This window comes from Megascapheus bottae, chromosome 16 (genome assembly GCF_031878675.1).
Source record: "Megascapheus bottae isolate mThoBot1 chromosome 16, mThoBot2.hap1, whole genome shotgun sequence".
NCBI classification, from domain to species: domain Eukaryota; kingdom Metazoa; phylum Chordata; class Mammalia; order Rodentia; family Geomyidae; genus Megascapheus; species Megascapheus bottae.
In genome coordinates this window covers 42958010-42976803 of record NC_143524.1, presented here as the reverse complement: position 1 = coordinate 42976803, position 18794 = coordinate 42958010, and the positions used below count along the sequence as shown (strand labels likewise).

The 18794-nt window shown below is 41.4% G+C and overlaps 1 protein-coding gene across 1 annotated transcript in view; it reads right to left on the bottom strand.

Annotated features, from left to right (window-relative positions):
• Rnf121 (ring finger protein 121) overlaps positions 1-18767 on the bottom strand; it is a 62709-nt gene extending 43942 nt beyond the window's left edge. Inside the window, exon 1 of the mRNA XM_090348347.1 lies at positions 18692-18767. Within this exon, the coding sequence (XP_090204473.1) occupies positions 18692-18754 (63 nt within the window). The 5' untranslated portion in view covers positions 18755-18767. The remainder of the gene's footprint in view (positions 1-18691) is intronic.
• Between the last annotated feature and the right edge of the window lie 27 nt (positions 18768-18794).

The window sequence follows — 18794 nt, the reverse complement described above, 5'->3', positions numbered from 1 at the left end:
ATCAATTTAGCCGAGAACCACAGGTTTACACAGATTCCCAGAACCACCGGTCCCAATCCAAGTAAAGACTGCCACCTACCGACCACAGAGCAAACTACAACAACAGTTCTCAATGCCTAGGAGAGCACAAAGACGAATTAAGACATACATAAATAATCAAAGTCCCACGCAAAGCCCAAAAGGAAACAAGAGCCAAGGGAAGAGAGAGATGTCACCATCCCAAGAAATGACACCTGAAGAGACACGAAACATGACCCTATTCAAGGAGATGATTGTGGACATGACTAAAGAGATTAAAACAGAAATCCAAAAACAATTCCAGGAACATAAGCAGGAAATCACCAAAGAGCTCCTCGAATTCAAAAGAAAAATGGAAGAAAAGATTAATACCCTCACAGCAGACATGATCAGCTCAGTGTCCACACTTCAAGCTAAAATGGAGGCATTAAGCAGCAGATTGACTGAGATGGAGAATAGAACATCAGGAACGGAAGATAAAACACAAGAGCTGGAACAGAGAATCGCCACCTTGGAAAAATCAGTCAGAATCCACCAGAGAGAGCTCCAGGAACTGGCAGATGCAGAAAAGAAGTCTAATCTTCATATAATAGGGATTGAGGAGGGCGCAGAATTTCAGGACAAAGGAATGCAACCATTATTCACCAAAATCATAGCAGAGAACTTCCCCAATCTCAAAAGGGAAAATACTTACATTATTGAGGGTTTCAGGACTCCAAACAGGCAAGATCCTAGAAGGAACTCATCTAGACATATCATAGTAAAGACACTAGACCCGAATACCAAGGAATTGATCTTAAATGCTGCAAAAACAAAGAAAGAGCTATACTACAATGGGGAAAAAAATCAAATTACAGCAGACCTCTCCACGCAAACCCTAAATGCAAGAAAAGCTTGGAAAAACATCACTGATGTCCTGAAGACCAACAACTGCCAAACCAGACTGATATATCCAGCAAAACTAGCATTTACATTTGAGGGAGAAACAAGAATATTTCACTCCAAAGAGAAGCTTTATGAATACGTGCACACTAAACCAGTGTTACAAAAAAATACTAATTAATCAAGAACAAATTGTAGAACATCAAGAACCCCCATCAAGAAGCAAATATCTATAATTCACTGAACACAAAAGGGGGAAAAAAGAGAAAGAAACTTAGAAGTAAAAATAAATAACAACAATGGACACTGACCACTTCTCCATAATTTCCCTAAATGTGAATGAGCTGAACAATCCAATCAAAAGACACAGAGAAGCAGACTGGATTAAGAAACACCACCCATCCATATGTTGCCTCCAAGAGACCCACCTCACTGCCAAAGACAGAAACAAATTCCAAGTGAAAGGCTGGAAACGAATTTTCCACTCCAATGCACCAGGCAAAAAAGCAGGAGTAGCAATCTTAATCTCCGACAAAATTAACTTCTCAATAAAATCAGTAAATAAAGATAGAGATGGCCATTATACAATCCATGCCCAAATATTACATTTATAAACATTTACTCCCCCAACACAGGAATACCCAAATTCGTCAAACAAACTCTCTTAGAATTACAGAACAAGATAGACTCAAACACAATCATAGTGGGAGACCTCAATACACCATTCTCAACTAATGACAGGTCAACTCAACAAAAATTAAGCAAAGACACCATCGACTTAAACGACACCATAGCCCAGCTGGGCTTAACAGATATACACAGTCTTCCACCCAACGGCAAAACTTTTTACATTTTTCTCAGCAGCACATGGAACACACTCCAGAATAGATCACATAATAGTTCATACAGAAAACTTAAGCAGATACAAGAGGACTGATATAATCCCATGCATTCTATCAGACCACAGCGGAGTCAGACTAATTCTGAACAACGCAGTCAAAGTCAAAAAACATTCAATCACTTGGAAACTGAACAACACACTTCGGAATAACTCCTGGGTAACAGATCAGATCAGAAATGAAATTAAAAACTTTCTTGAATGTAATGACAATCAAGAAACATCACAAAGGAACTTATGGGACACAGCAAAGGCAGTTCTAAGAGGCAAATTTATCACACTAGGAGCGCATATTAAAAAGACAGGAGAAGAGCACGTAAATAACCTTTAAAAAAACTGAAATACCTAGATGAGCAAGAAAAAGTTAATTCTAAAACAACTAGAAGGACAGAAATAACAAAAATAAAACCAGAAATATCAGAGATTGAAATAAGGCCTACTATACACAAAATTGATAAATCAAAAAGTTGGTTCTTTGAAAGAGTCAACAAAATAACAGACCCCTGGCAAGATTAATCAAAAAAAGGAAAGGGGAGACTCAAATAAACAAGATTAGAGGCCCCACGGGAACAATCACAACTGATTCCCAAGAAATTCAGTCCATAATGAATAGGTACTACCAGGGCTTATATTCAAAGAAACAAGAAAATCTAGTAGAAATGGATGATTTCTTAAATAAATATAGGCTACCCACACTGAACAACGATGAGGTAAACAAATTGAACAAACCAATTTCTTACAACGAAATTGTGGAAGTAATCAGGGAAATGCCAACCAAAAAGAACCCAGGTCAAGATGGATTCACTGCGGAATTCTACAAGACGTTTAAAGATGAAATAACACCTATATTCTTGAAACTCTTCTGAGAAATAGAAATGGAAGGAGCAATACCAAACTCATTTTATGAAGCTAATATTACTCTCATCCCCAAACCAGGGAAAGACCCAACAAAAAAAGAAAACTACAGACCTATCTCTCTAATGAACACAGACGCAAAACTCCTCAATAAAATACTAGCCAACAGAATCCAGAAACAAATTTAAAAAATCATACACTATGATCAAGTAGGCTTCATCCCACAGATGCAAGGCTGGTTTAACATTCGCAAATCAATGTAATACATCACATCACATCAATACAGCTAAGGATAAGAATCATATGATAATTTCTCTGGACGCAGAGAAGGCATTTGACAAAATACAACATCCATTCATGTTGAAAGCACTAGAAAAAATAGGAATAAGAGGTACATTCCTCAAAATAGTGAAAGCCATATATGAAAAACCTGCCAGTATTATACTAAATGGTGAAAGACTGGAACCATTCACCTTAAAATTAGGAACTAGACAGGGATGCCCACTCTCTCTACTTCTCTTCAATATAGTACTGGAACCCTTAACCAGAGCAATAAGGCAAGAAAAGGACATCAAAGGGATCCACATAGGGAAAGAAGAAATTAAACTATCCCTATTCGCAGACGACATGATCCTCTACTTGAGTGACCCAACAAACTCCACTCCCATATATACATATATCTGCATTTTATCCTTGCACTGGTATAAAATGAATAATCCAAAGTATATCCTCCATTCTCTTCATTTTTTTTTTTGTCGGTCATGGGACTTGAACTCTGGGCCTGGACACTGTCCCAGAGCTCTTCAGCTCAAGGCTACCACCCTACCCCTTTAGCCACAGCATCACTTCTGGTTTTCTGGTGGTTAATTTGAGATAAGGGTCTCATGGACTTTAGTGTCAGGCTGGCTTTGAACTGTAATCCTCAGATCTCAGCCTCTTGAGCAGCTAGGATTACAGGTATGAGCCACTGGTGCCTGGCCATTCTCTCCAAATTTTAAAAGAAATTGTGGACTCCTAGGTACTGTACCTTCTTTAATGAGTAAGTCAGCTCTGAGTCCCATTCCTTCCTTCTTTCCCAACACTATAGACTAACTGTTCTCTCCTTAGCTGCTAAGTCACATTGTTCTGCTACTTCTAAAACTGTCTTCTCTAAAGAGCCTATCTGAACATAGAGAATGGTTAATCTCTTATCACCTAAATCCACAAAAAAAAAAAAAAGTAACACTATACCATTATTGAAAATAGTGTGTTCTGGTTTGAGAAGCTAAAACTCATGCCTATAATCCTAGCTACTCAGGAAGGTGAGATCTTATGGGGCTGAGAGCATGGCCTGGTGGTAGAGTACTTGACTAGCATGCACAAAGACTTGGGTTCAGTTCCTTAGTACCACATACACAGAAAAAGCCAGAAGTGGTCCTGTGGCTCAAGTGGTAGCGCACTAGCCTTGAGGAAAGCCCAAGCTCAGTGCTTAGGCCCTGAGCTCAAGCCCCAGAACTGGCAAAAAAAAAAAAAGAGGGGGGGGGTAAGATCTGAGGATCAAGGTTCAAAGCCAATCCAGACAGACAAATCTGAGAAGCTCCTGTTAGCCAGCAAGAAGCTAACACAAGTTGTAGAGTATCAGCCAGAAGTAGAAAAAGCTGAACAAAACGCAGCCCAGAATGCAAGCGCCAGTATTAGCACCAAAAAAGGGCTCAGGAATTAAACAAAAAACTTGGCATGTAAGCTAGTATGGTGATACATGCATTAAATACTAAGGCAGGAGGATCAAAAGTTTAAGACCAGCCTGGGCTACACAGCCAGTTCCAGGCTAGCCTGGGCTAACCAGTGAGCAAAACAAAACAACAAAATGGCATGTCACTGACCTACAAATGTCAAACATATGCTTATCATCTTGAAGATAGCCAATACATTTTGCTTCCTTTATTCTTTCAATTAAAGATAAGTTTAGTCTCTTCTCTTACAAAACTTACTAGGTGATACAGAAGACAGATAATAAAATATGTCAATAAATATATATTACAAATAATTTCTTATACAAGTTTTATGAACTGATCTACAGTGGGCTAAGAGAAGAAAGAGTAAAGACTATCTTGTTGCTACATACAGACACTGTGCTTTTCTCCAAAAGCTTGCCAACACAGGAGAACAATATAGATAAGTACAGTGACACTTGGTTCATATGCTGTGTCTTATTTGCTTAGATTTGTTTTGTTTTGTTTTTTGGTCAGTTATGGGGCTTGTACTCAGAGCCTAGGCAATGTCCCTCAGTTTTTTCACTCAAGGCTAGAGCTCTATCACTTTGAACTACATCTCCACTTCTGTTTCTCTGGTGGTTTAATTAGAGATAAGAATCTCATGGGCTAGGGCAGGGAGTTTAGCCTAGTGATAGAGTGCTTGCCTAGCATGCACAAAGACCCAGGTTAGATTCCTCAGTAACACACAGAAAAAAACACAGAAGCAGTGTTGTGGCTCAAGTGGTAGAGTTCTAGCCTTGAGAAAGCCCAAGGGCAGTGCTCAGGGCCAGAGTTCAAACACCAGAACTGGCACACACAAAAAAATTATACTGGCTGGGCATGGTGGCTCACGCCTGTAATCCTAACTACTCAGGAGGCTGAGATCTGAGTATCACAGCTCAAAGCCAGCGCTGGCAGTAAAGTCTGTGGGACTCTTACATCCAATTAACCACCAGAAAACCGGAAGTGGCGCTGTGGCTCAAGGGGTAGGGTAGTAGCCTTGAGCTGAAGAGCTCAAAGGCAATGCCCATGTCCAGGGGTAGGGCTATAGCCTTGAGTTGAAGAGCTCAGGGACAGTGCCCAGGCCCAGAGTTCAAGCCCCATGACCAACCAAAACAAAAACAAAAACAAAAAACAAAAAAAAAACAATCTCATGGACATTCCTGCCTCAGCTGGCTTAAAACCACGATCCTCAGATCTCAGCCTCCTGAGTAGCTCTGATTACAAATATGAGTCACTAGCACTTGGCCCTCATTTAGATGTTAATTCACTCTTAGTTTTCAACCCAAGAAGTAGCCTCAAGGCAACAACTACCCTTCTAATTCAAGAGAAAAACAACTGTAGGTTCTAATCAGGCATTGCTCTTTACTTGCTATTTGTCAACAAATAGGCATATCTCCTCATGCCTCAGTTTCCCCATATGTAAAATGACAGGACTGGTTTTGATGACTTTCAGGTGCCTTTATGCTAAAATACTGGATTTCATACCAAAGCTGTCTAACTTCAAATTTTTGGAGTCAGCAATACTTTAGCCTTTAAAGTCGCCAAAGTTACCATTTAGAAGAGCAAGTTGCCTTTAGATATGCTACAACTGGAAGCTACCAAATCAAATCAATAAAAACTTTCAAAGTAATATGCATCTATCAGGAATATCCATCACTACTGACAGGGGATGTCCTCTTATCACACTGTCAAGTACCTGTTAATCACAAAGAGTCCTAAATACTGGATTCTTATCCCCGATACTTGTTTGGCAGGGAAATTTCACATCAGTTGATCCTTCATTAGAGAATGATCAGCTAAAGACTTCATCATTTTACAACACTAGAGATGAACAAGTCCAACCTTTGCCCCTGATCTGTCCATAGTCCAGAGAATGGGAAGAAACAAGCAATTAAACATACTATAAGGATAACAATTGGTATATAAAAGAAATGTGTAAACCCAGAGAAAGGAGAGATTAGCTAGCTCCCGAACCTGATAGGAATATAGCACAATAACCAGGCTGGTTACCTCTATCTTGTAAGATATTATGGTCACCTGAGTGATAAGGATGACAAAAGAAGTCCAAAGGTTCACAAATCTACTTCCCTCCATTTGTAGCAGCTCCTTAACTTTTCCAAGAGTTCAATAAATCAGCTTTCAGACCTCCAAGATCATAAATCAATAGAGACATGGGATATACTTAGCTAAATTGTAAGGCCTGATGTGGACAGCACACTTTCAGTAGTAAAATGAAAGTAGATGCTTGCCCTACTGCTGCAGCAGTCACCTACCTTAACCCTCACTCCACTCTCTTACCACTGTCAGAATGCACATCTCCCAGCTCAACTGAGCTGGGAGGCTTTTGAAATTAAACTTTTCAAATTCAATGGCACCTAAAGTTTGGTTTTTTAGTTCTTCAATTCCTAGCCTATCTGATTCTATTTTTCACTCTAGATTCCTCTTTATCTAAGATATCTTCCCTATATACATTCTAGCTTCCATATACCCTAAATTTTTCTACCCATCCTTAAAGACCCAACCCAGACGCCATTTCCTCCAAATCCTAACCTCTATGAACTCCTAAAGACTTTAATCTGAACCGTTCATGTGCTGATCATATTGGCCCACCTATGAAATCTCCATTAAGCTTTTCACTGCCACATTGCCTTAGTTCAAACTTTATTCTTTATCCTGCCTTCAACAACTGCAGCGGCCTCCAAAGGAGGCAGTGTATCTAGAACTTGAATCTAGCCAGAACATATCTGTTAACATAGGAGCAGTCAGGGCTGGGAGTGTGGCCTAGTGGTAAAGTACTCGCCTAGCATGCACAAAGCCCTGGGTTTGATTCCTCGGTACCACATACTCAGAAAAAGCGAGAAGTGGTGCTGTGGCTCAAGTGGCAGAGCAGTAGTCTTGAGCAAAAAGTGTCCAAGGGCAGTGTTCAGGACCTGGGTTCAAGCCCCAGTACTGGCAAAAAAAAAACAAAATAAAACATAGGAGCAGCCAAAGTGGCATTTATCAGATACAAATTTGACTACATCATCATCCAACTTTCACAACTGTCTATTGCCCCAGAGTAAAGTCTAAATTCCTTAGTATGACATACAGGTACTCTATACTCTGGTCCAACTAGCTACTTTATCTCACCTCTTTCACCAACTACACTGAACCACACCTATTATTCTTAACAAGCTCTTCTTTCTTAAGACCCTCTTCTATCTTTTCACCTTCACTGTCTAGCTCACTCCTGTTTACTCTTTAGAATGCATGTCAGATTATCGATTTCTTTGTGAGATAGCCTCCAATTTTATTCATTTGTGCTAAACAATTTTATGTTAAACTCTATTATTACAATCATAATCAGCAACTTTCCCCTCAAGGAAATCCTCACATCTCAGCCTCTTGAGTAACTAGGATTACAGGCATGAGCCATCTGCATCTGGCTTTACCTTATAATTTGATGATTTCCTCTCTCCACTAGAGCAAGGGTGGGGGAACCTCTGCCCTTGGGAAATGTACACCTGTGAAATCGTTAGTACATGGTGGGACAAACACCTATGACATCTATGACACTGACTGCCTGCACCAATCTGCCTGTAAGGATCATTTAATATGCCCTGAAAATGATGCTATAGATACTTAAATGGCCTCTAACAGCAAAAGAGGTTCCCTACCTTTGCATTATACCACAAATTCTTTTAAAGCAGAGGCAGTCTTTTTCCATTTATACTTTCTAAAGTAATTTGCATAATTAAATACATATCAAATATATGGTGACATCTGAAAATAGTGAATACATGTTATAGTGTTATACTAGCAACAGAGATCACAGTTGCTTTGCCAGGTTCAAATCTCAGCTCCACTTACAAGCTGTTCAACCTTGAATAATTACTTCTCAGAGCCTCAGTTTTTCTCATCTGGAAAATGAAGATAATAATTTATTAATGAAAGTGCTAATGTATATAAACTGCTTACTATCATCCCTAGTACATGATGTGCATTGAAAAAAAATTAGCCACTATTGTTGTCATTAGATAGGAGGAGAAAAGACTTTTTGCAGTGTATTAAATGATAAACTCAGAGAGGTTAAACTAAGTTCTAAGGTTAATGGGGAGTAAAATGTCGCTTGAGGTTTTTAAGTAACAGAATGTACTCAGTTATTGATAACACCAACAGGACAGAAAGAACAAAAATGTTGACAAGATTTATACTTTCTACTTCTTCCCCTTCCCAGTTACTCCCTAGCTGCCCAGGGCCAAAAGCCCCAAGACTCTGACCTAGCATCCTCTTGAGAAAGCTTCACTTTAAAGGGAACTAATGAGTTTATGTTTCCCTGCAGATTTTCCTCTGAGGAGCAGAGAGGTAACAAATGACTTCATGAAGGGAAAACATAAAGAAATAAAGAAGAGAAATGATACCAGATGGACTGTCTTTGCTTGGTTTCCCTAGAATAAAGCTTTTAGACTATGAATGCTCAGGTGGGCAGAGCATACATTCTCCAAGGGCATTCTCTGGCAGTTCTTGTGCCTCCTAAGATTTAAAGAAACAGAATCTAGGAAAAGCTAAATTGAGGACTAAAATATTGGAGGCTAGCTGCGAACTGGTACCCTACATTATAATCCTAGCTACTTAGGAGGCAAAAATTGTGAGGAGTGTAGTTCAAGGCCAACCTGGACATAAACATCAGACTATCTCAATCAATAGTTGGACATGATAGTATGCACCTGTCAACCTAGCTATACAAGTGATAAAATAGGTGAATCATGGCCCAGGCAGGCATGGGCACATACACAAGATCCTATTAAAAAAAAATAATGGGACCAACAGGGCTGAAGGCATAGCTTAAGAGGTAGAGTGTCTGCCTAGCAAACCCAGGCCCTAATTTCAACCTTCAGAACCACATTCCCATTTTAAAAAAAAAAATGAAGCTATCTATAGAATTAATCATTCTAGTAGAGGCTGGGTAAATTGGTAGGATCATATAGCCTGAGGCAAAAGCAAGAGATTCTATCTGGAAAACAAACTAAAAGCAAACAAACTGGGAATGTGGTTCAAATGGTAAAGCATTTTCCTAGCAAACATAAATCAATCCCCAGTACTCCACCACAAAAAGAGTTCTAACCTGGGCACCAATGGCTCATGGCTATAATCCTAGCTACTCAAGAGGCCAAGATCTGAGAATCAAAGTTCGAAGCCAACCTAGACAAAGAAGCCTGTGAGACTCTTATCCTTAATTAACCACCAGAAAACCAGAAGTGGAGCTGTGGCTCAAAGTGATACAGTGGCCTTGAGCAAAAGAGCTCAGAGACAACACCCAGAGCCTGAGTTCAAGCCCATGATCAACACAAAAAAATAAATAGATGTTTGTAATGGAAAAAAGCGGGTAAGACACTGAGAAAGGCACAACAATGAGATAGTTCCGGCTCTCAAGAAGTTGAAACATTCCTCTTATCTTTATTTTTGTTTTTGCCACTCCTGGGGCTTGAACTCAAGAGTTGGGCACTGTCCTTGGGCTTTCTCAAGGCAAGTGCTCTACCACTTAAGCCACAACACCACATCTGTTTTTTTTCTGTGTATATGGTACCAACAGCTTCGTGCATGTGAGGCAAGCACTCTACCATTAGGACACACTCCTGGCCCTCCCTATCTTTTCTCCACACTCTTCTACCTTCTTTACTGACCAATTGGCACCTTAAATTACTTCTAGAAGTAGATGAGTCATTAAATCATAAGAGTACTGAAAAGCAATTTGCAAAAAACAAAGGTGAAGATAGTGTATGGGGGGAGAGGGGAGTGTTACTGTAAAGGAAATGGGAATTTTCCAGAGTATGAGACTCTGATTATACTCCAAAGTTATAGGAGGTTGGTTGTTCATTAGGGTTTTTCATTTTGTTAGTCCTAGGGCTTAAACTTAGGGCCTAGGCACTGTCCTTGGGCTTTCTCAAAGCTAGCACTCTACCATTTGAGCCACAGCACCACTTCCAGCTTTTTCTATGTATGTGGTACCAAGGAATCAAAGACAAGCACTCTACTATAAGGCCCAAATCCTGGCCCTCCTAAGTCTTTTTTTCTTCTCTGTTCCATGATCACTTCTTCTCTAATCCCAATATTAATACAAATTATTAAGAATTGTATCTTCACTCATTCAGATATTCCTTAGTATTTACTAAATGCTTGATAAAAGTCAGAACAAAACAAATTACTGAGGCAGGCACAGTGGCTCATACCTGTAATCCTAGCTACTCAGGAGGCTGAGATCTGAGAATCAAAGTTCAAAGCCAGGTACAAAAGGACCTGAGACTTCTTTTTCCATTTATTTTTTATTGTAATTAATAGGTTTACATTATATTCACCAGATAGAAGGTGCATTACTTCACAAATATTGATACCCTTTCTCATGTTTTGGTCCCCATTTCCCTTCCTCCACCCCCTGAGACTCTTATCTCCAATTACTTTTCAGAAAACGGGAAATGGCGCTTAGTTCAAGGGTAAAGCGGTAGCCTTAAGCTGAAGAGCTCAGGAACAACACCCAGGCCCAGAGGTAGGGCAGTAGCCTTGGGACAGCACTCAGGTTGAGTTCAAGCCCAATGACATCTCCCACCCACCCCCACACACAAAAATTACTGAGAACCAGAATATTCACAACTACAAGAGACCTCAAAGGCCACTGAGTCCTAATCTATCATTTCACAAAGATTAAGCACAGACAGGTTGCAACTAAGCTCAAACATTCATACAGCCATTTCCTTATTGACTCATACTCTACACCAGGTATCAGGGATAAAAAGATGAATGTGGCTTTCAAAAACACAGGGAGACAGACAAAAAAACATGTGTTAATCCTCCTGTCTCCCCCTTCTACACCGACCCTCCTCCCATTCTAGGGATTTAACTCTTCACTTCCCCCCCCCCCACTCACAGCTGGCACTCTACCACTTGAGTCACACCTCCACTTCTGGCTTTTTCTAACTAACCAGGAGTAATCTCACAGGGCTCACTTTGAACTTGGGCCTCAGATCTTAGTCTCATGAGTCACCAGAATTACAGGTATGAATTACCTGTGCCCATTTTCTAGTACCTACCTTATAAGGCTATAGCATAAAGAATGCACATGAAACATGTAGTCCAGGACTTAGCAGAACAAATATTGGATTTTTTTTTCCAGCATGCTCCCTCAGCCCTCTTTTTCTATTGTATTAGCTTCAGAATTCAACAGCTTGGGAAGTATCTGCCACTGGCTATCTATTAGATAAAATAAATGTGCTACTCCCACTCTAAAATCTGGGTCATGCCGGGCACAGTAGCTCACTCCTGAAATCTGAGAATCAAGGTTCAAAGCTAGCCCAGGTACAAAAGGACCTGAGACTCTTATCTCCAATTAACCTCTAAAAAATGGGGAGTGGGGCTTAGCACAACTGTAGAGTGATAGCCTTTGGCTGAAGAGCTCAGGGACAATGCCCAGGCTCAGAATTCAAGTCCCATAACCGACAAATTAATTAATTAAAAATCTGGGTCAACTGTGTATTACCTTAATGGGCTTTGTTTTCTCCACTACATTACCATTAATTTTACAGGCCAAACAAACATTGCAACTATAGCTGGGTTCTGGTGACTCATACCTGTACTCCTAGCTACTCAGGAGGCTGAGTGAGATCTGAATTCAAAGCCAGCTCAGACAGAAAAAGTCTATGAGACTCTTCTCTCCAACAAACTTCTCAGAAAACAACTAGAATTAGTGCTGTGGCTCAAATGGTAGAACAGTACTAGTCAGCAAAAGGAATTCAGGGACAGAATGCAGGTTTTGCATTCATGCCCAAGGACTGGAAAAAATAAATTGTAAAAATAAATAGCCAAACATAAAAAATTAAACTTAAAAAAAGAAAAAGATTAAACTTCAGTCATACGTGACTCAGTCCCTCCATAAAGGATGACTTGGACCAAGAATCCCTGGAAAAGGAAATCCTTGAGGGGCCGGGAGTTTGGCCCAGTGGTAGCGTGCTTGCCTAGCATGCACAAAGACCTGGGTTCGATTCCTCGGTACCACATACATAGAAAAAAAAAAAAAGCTGAAAATGGTGCTGAGGCTCAAGTGGTAGAGCTCTAGCCTTGAGAAAGTCCAAGGACAGTGCTCAGGCCCTGAGCTCAAGCCCAGGACTAGCCAAAAAAAAAAAAAGAAAATCCCTGGGAACAATGAACACTTAGCAGATGTTTACAGGGAAACACTCACAGGAGGGAGAAACAAACAAACAAACAACCAAAAAACCCCCAAGCCATTACTAATTTGAAAACCTGAAGTGGTGAGAACTTCCAAAAATTGCTGGGGGTGGGAGGGAGGTATTGGCAATGGACATTGCCCATTTTTCTTTGATGGGTCCACTAACACACACACCCTAAAAGCACAGTACCTGTGACATGTTCTGGAAATTGTCAATCTTTCCTTCCACTGCTTGCCTATGACTCCTTGAGGGCAATGATCACATCTATCTTGGTATTAATAGGCATAGCACAGTGCCTGGCATATAGAGGTACTTTACAAATTTAATGAATTTATAGATGAATGAAGGAACAAACCTTCACAGAGAAAACTATAAACAGCACATCAGAGAAATAGGCCTAAGCTGGGCACGGTAGCTCACACCTGTAATCCTAGCTACTCAGGAGGCTGAGATCTGAAGAGCCCACCTAGGCACTAAAGTCTGTGAGACTCTTATCTCCAATTGACCACTAGAAAACTGGAAGTGGGGCTGTGGCTCAAGGGGTAGGGCGGTAACCTTGAGCTGAAGAGCTCAGGACAGTGCCCAGGCCCAGAGTTCAAGCCCCACGACTGACAAAAAGTGAATGAATGAATGAATGAAAAATGGGCCTAAGCTAGAACCCTAAAGGACAGGTAGGATTTAAAAAGGAAAAGCATTCTACTCAGTGCTGTCACAGACCTGACAGTAATCATACAGTATGGTTGATACATGAGTTAGTACAATCATTCAATTATCAGAAGGATGCTGTAAACATTCTATTTTTTAAAAATTACTTACTAGCCAGGCGCTGGTGGATCATGCCTGTAAACTTAGCTACTCAGGAAGCTGAGGTCTGAGAATCATGGTTCAAAGGCAGCCAGGGCATGCAAGTCCATAAGATGCTTATCTCCAATTAACCACCAGAAAGCCTAAAGTGGTATTGTAGCTCAAAGTGGTAGAGTGCCAGTCTTGAGCGCAAAACTTAAGAGACAGGGCCCAGTCCCAGAGTTCAAGACTCATGACTGACCGGGGGGAAAAAAAAAAAAAAAGTCACATACTAACAGGATGCTGGTAGTTCATACCTGTAATCCTAGCTGCCTCAGGAGACTGAGATCAGAGGATCACAGTTCAAAGCCAGCCAGGCAGGAAAGTCTGTGAGACTCCTATCTCTATTTAACCACCAGAAAACAGGAAGTGGTGCTGTAGGTCAAAGAGTAGGGATCTAGCCTTGAGCACAAAAGCTCAGGGACAACATCTAGGCCCAGAGTTCAAATGCCTGGCAACAAAAAGGAAAGAACAGGAGGGAAGGAAGAAAGAAACAAAGGAGAGGGGGTAGGGGAATCAACCGAGTCTAATAGTCTTTCACACTAAGTAAAACAGGGCCCAGAAGAATAAATAATACCTCAAGCTGGTTTCAAGCCAGATACTTGCTTTGAACTCCGGCTTAAGCTGGAAACTACTTACTGATCTACAAGATATCACATCATTTTGACAGATGAGGAAGCACTGACAGTGAACTAGCCAGACACTAGCCAAGAGGGGTGCCCAGCCCTGTGAATACTCATATGTTTTTCAACCTTTCATCCTAAACTAGCTCTCTGGGCCAAAAAAAATACTCCTAATTCAACTCAGAGTTGACTAGCCACACCACTGAGAAGAAAATCTGACTCCAGGATTTATCTATCTTCTTTCATGGTCTCCTAGCTGGTACTCATAGATCATCCTATTAACAGCATCAATCATTCAATAGTTTGACAAGGTGTGAGCCAGAGCTGAGCTTAGCCAGTCATCCTAACTTGTTTAATACCTGGCTGATCTAACTAGATCCCTCACATCCCTAACTACCACTGGATGAAACATTCCCCATAAACAGGGGAGGAGCAAAATCAAGTTAGCACTAAATCAATGGGCTTGTACAGAAAAAAACTATATTCTTCTGATTAATCCCCATATTGATCCTCTCAGAAAACATGCTGAATGATCCTCTCCTAACAGCTATTTCATATTATGGAAATGGGACTTTTGAATATAGAGAAAAAGGCAATTTATTTGGTAAGATTGAATCTGCAGTTTACAAAATCCTTTTTTTTGGGGGGGGGATTGAGCTCTGGGCCTGGGTCCTGTCCCTGAGCCTCTTTGTACACAAAGCTAGAGCTCTACCACTTGAGCCACAGAGCCACTTCTGGCTTTTTCTGAGCAGTTTATTTTAAATAAGAGCCTCATGAACTTTCCTGCCTGGGCTGGCTTTGAACCACGATCCTCACATCTCAGCCTTCTGAGTACCTAGTATTACAGGCATGAGCCACAGGCACCCAGCTATAAAATCAACTAAAAGAAAATAGACATATTCTGGAAATATGGAAGTAAATCTTTGTGACAACACTTAGCTCCAAACCCTAGCGCATCTCCAACCTTAGAATCCCAGCTCCTCAATCATAGAAAAAACTAATAAAATATACCTCAGGATGCAAAATTCAAAATGTTCTCCTGAATCACTGTATTCAATATACAGTATTCGTTTTTACATGCAAAATAATTAGGGCTATACAAATTTGTGTGAGTATGTGTGTACCCAGTCCTGAGGCTTGACCTCAGGGCCTGGGTGCTGTCCCTGAGAGGTTTTTGCTCAAGGGTAGTGCACTACCCCATGAGCAACAGCTCTACTTTCTTCTTTTAGGTGATTAACTGGAGATATAAGTCTCACTGACTTTCCTGCCTGGGCTGACTTCAAACTGCAATCGTCGGATCTCAGCCTCCTGAGTAGCTAGGATTACAGGTGTGAGCTAAAGTGCCATACAATTGTAAATGCCTAATAAGCCTTAGAGTGGGGAAATGGAACCAGGGACCTCAGTACAGCACAGCAGACTTTGGTCAAAATCTCACTCACAAACAGAAATCCTAGGAAAGTTCCTTAACTTTTTTAGTTTCAGCCTCCTCACTTACAAAATAAGGTTAACACCATCTGACTCACAGGGTTGCTGTTAGTAATGAATGAACTAATGTAAGGAAAGGACACCAGCTGACTTAAGGTAAGAGCTTTATAACTAGCTTTATCCTAAATCCTCTTTTTTATTCATTTCTCTGAATTAATAGCAGCCAATGGCACAGCATAGTCTCTCAGCCTCTACAGAAAATAGTGATGGAACTAAACCAAAAGAGGGAGGGGAGGGGCAAAAGAGAAGAAATAAGAACCAATTACTATTTAAGACTATGCATTATGCTAATAACATCTGATTTTGGAAAAGAGTATCCTGAGGAATAAATCACAGCTTGTATATTTTTTCTAAAAAAAAAAGAGAAGTATACCCAAAACACACCTTCACCAGGCTACCCATCACTTTTATAATCTGGGCTCCACAGTAGGGTGTATTAATCAAGCAGCAAGTACAATAGGGAGGCAACTCTTATGTCACATGTCAATTTCAACCTTCTTGGGAGCTCAACCACTAATTTACTGTTTAGCTCATTTGCATCTACTGACATTCTATTGACTCCTCTTAGCAGACTTTGGTGCTTGTCTCTTGCACCTCACTGCAAAGAGACTTGTTACACATTTTCTAGCTGTAATGTAACGGGCTATTTACAGGTCTTCTTAGTGGTAGTGGTTTGCAAATTGGTAAAGATCCTAAATTTATTTTTTTTGTCCATTGTGGGACTTGAACTCTGGGCCTGGGCATAGTCCCTGGGCTCTTCTGTTCAAGGATACTCCTTGAGCCACAGTGCCACTTCCAAGATCCTAAATTTCTACTGCATGACTCACAATAGGTCCCCATAATCACATATTAAATGGTAGACGGCACTTTGTCTTTTACTAGGGAAGGATGAACAAAAGGAGGAAGTGGCACTATGGCTCAAATGGTAGAGTGCTAACCTTGAGCTGAAGAGCTCAAGGACAGCACCCAGGTCCAGAGTTCAAGCCCCACAACTGACCAAAACAAAACAAAAAGTAAAAGGGATGTTAGTAGAAATTTACACAAACTAAGGTCTGGCTAGGCACCAATGGCTCACACCTACAATCCTAGCTACTTAAGAGGCTGAGCCAATCAGGGCAGGAAAGACTCTTATCTCCAATTAACCTCCAAAAAACTGGAAGTGGTGCTGTGGCTCGAAAGGGTAGAGTACTAGCTTTGAGCAAAAGAGCTCAGGGACAGTGCCTAGGCTCTGAGCTCAAGCCCTATGACCATCCCTCCCACCCACCCCACCCCCAAATAAAATGAAATAACAAATAAGGTCTGACAGGCCAAATCTTTCTAGAGCTTGAAGAGGACAACTATTCTTGCTTCCCAGAGTTACTTTCTGAAAAACACAAAGAAAAGGATAGAACCAATTCACACTGAATTTCTAAACAAGAGATTATATTCTTTCTCCAAGAATAAAAGAAGTTAAAGTTTTTAGGATGCATACTAGTGGTTTCATATTAAGATGACATGTAGGAATAACATTCTGGAAAGTGTATTATACTAAAAGTAACTCTTGAGTCCTTAAAACAATTAAAAAAAAAACCCTAAGAAGCAAAAATCATGTATATTCCATGAAGAATTTAAGTTCTTTCTCCTCTTCTGAAACATTTGCATGAACCCTGACATGAGACATGCATTTCAAAGGAAAGCCCATGACTAACGAATCATAAATAATAACTGCAATATAGCATTTACTCTTCTCAAGGTGTTCTCAAATATAGTTCACTGAAAGACAACCGATTTATAAATACAGAGACTTAAAGCAAGAAGGGGCATTGGAAGTAATTTCCACAATCATGCCACCTCACCAACCAACAGATACTCAAAGACCTCCCCTCTCTAATGGTTGGAAAGTAGGAGGATTTCATTGCCTAGATTCCCCATGCTCTAACCACCTGTCAGTTTCTCAGTCTCATCCCTAAACCTTATCCCAATCAGATAAGCATGGGGGGGGGCAGGTACACCCCCCCACACACACACACACAAACCCACCACCAAGCAACAGTCTTTGCTTCTTAAATCCACTCCCTTTCTGAGCATCAACATCAATCCTCCATTTTTCCCCAACATTGATTCTGATCCCCCTCACAGATTTCACTGGCCCCATCAATCCTCTCCTTCCTATCCTCTGATGTTCTTTGTCTACATGTAGTTACATGCAAGACCCCAAGCAACTCTAGCTATCACAGTCCCTTTGGTCTCAGACTTTCTCATCATCTCTACTTCTCAGTCTTGTCCTTCCTTTCAAGTTCAATATCCTCTTCGAGGACCTACTAGTAATTCAATATACCAAATCTTTACATGCCTCTTAGGTAAAAGGAACATCCACTCTCAAGTTCACCTTCAAGGAAGTAGAACGAAGAGAGGGTGGAAAGGAGGCAGGAAGAAAGGGCAAGAACGAGATTATCATTCGTCCTTTAGGATTCAACAACTGCCAAGGAAGCCTTCCTTAGAATAGGTGCCCCACTCTCCAAGCTATCACTATTCCTCTAATGCAATGACTGGCCTTCTTGTCTGTCTTGTCTTCTTCTTGGGTGTATCCTCAGCACCTAGCCCGGGACCTGGCACAAAGAATGATACTTAACGTCTGTTCAATGAATGAATGGACAAATTCCGGCCCACATTTATTCATTCTTCTTATTCGTTGACCCAAACTTTACAGAGCATGCCTTATGGACCACAGTCGGAGAATGCAGGCGTCAATAACGACATAATGCTTATCTGACAGGAAGTCAAAGCTACCACCCTAGGAGGGTAGCCCTCTCCCCCGGGTCTGCGTCCCCACCGCCCCCACGAGGCTCGGGGTCCTCTCCCACCACGCCCCTCAGCCCTTCCGTCCTCCCCTACGAGTCCTAGCTGAGAGCCTTCAACCCCAACGCTCCCTCCCCCCTCCACCCCAGAGACGCCTGCAAGTCTTCCCGTCCCCCACGCCCGCCTCAGGCCGGGTCCCCCAGTCAGGAGTGCCTCAGCTTTCCCTCGCCGTGCACCCGCCTCCCAGTCAGCACCTCCTTCCCGCTCAGGATCACCTCCCGTCTCTCCCAGGAACCCCCTCCTCCAATGCCTCACGCCGCCTCCCTTCACTTTCAAGTGAGGTCCCTCTTTTCTCCGTCTCCCAATCCCCCTTACCTCATCCAGTTCCCTTTCCGCAGTAGCACCACCTCCAACCTCCACCTCCACCACTGCCGCCATCTTCCTCGCTGGATCCCCCCTCCCCCGTCCCCCGTGCTAG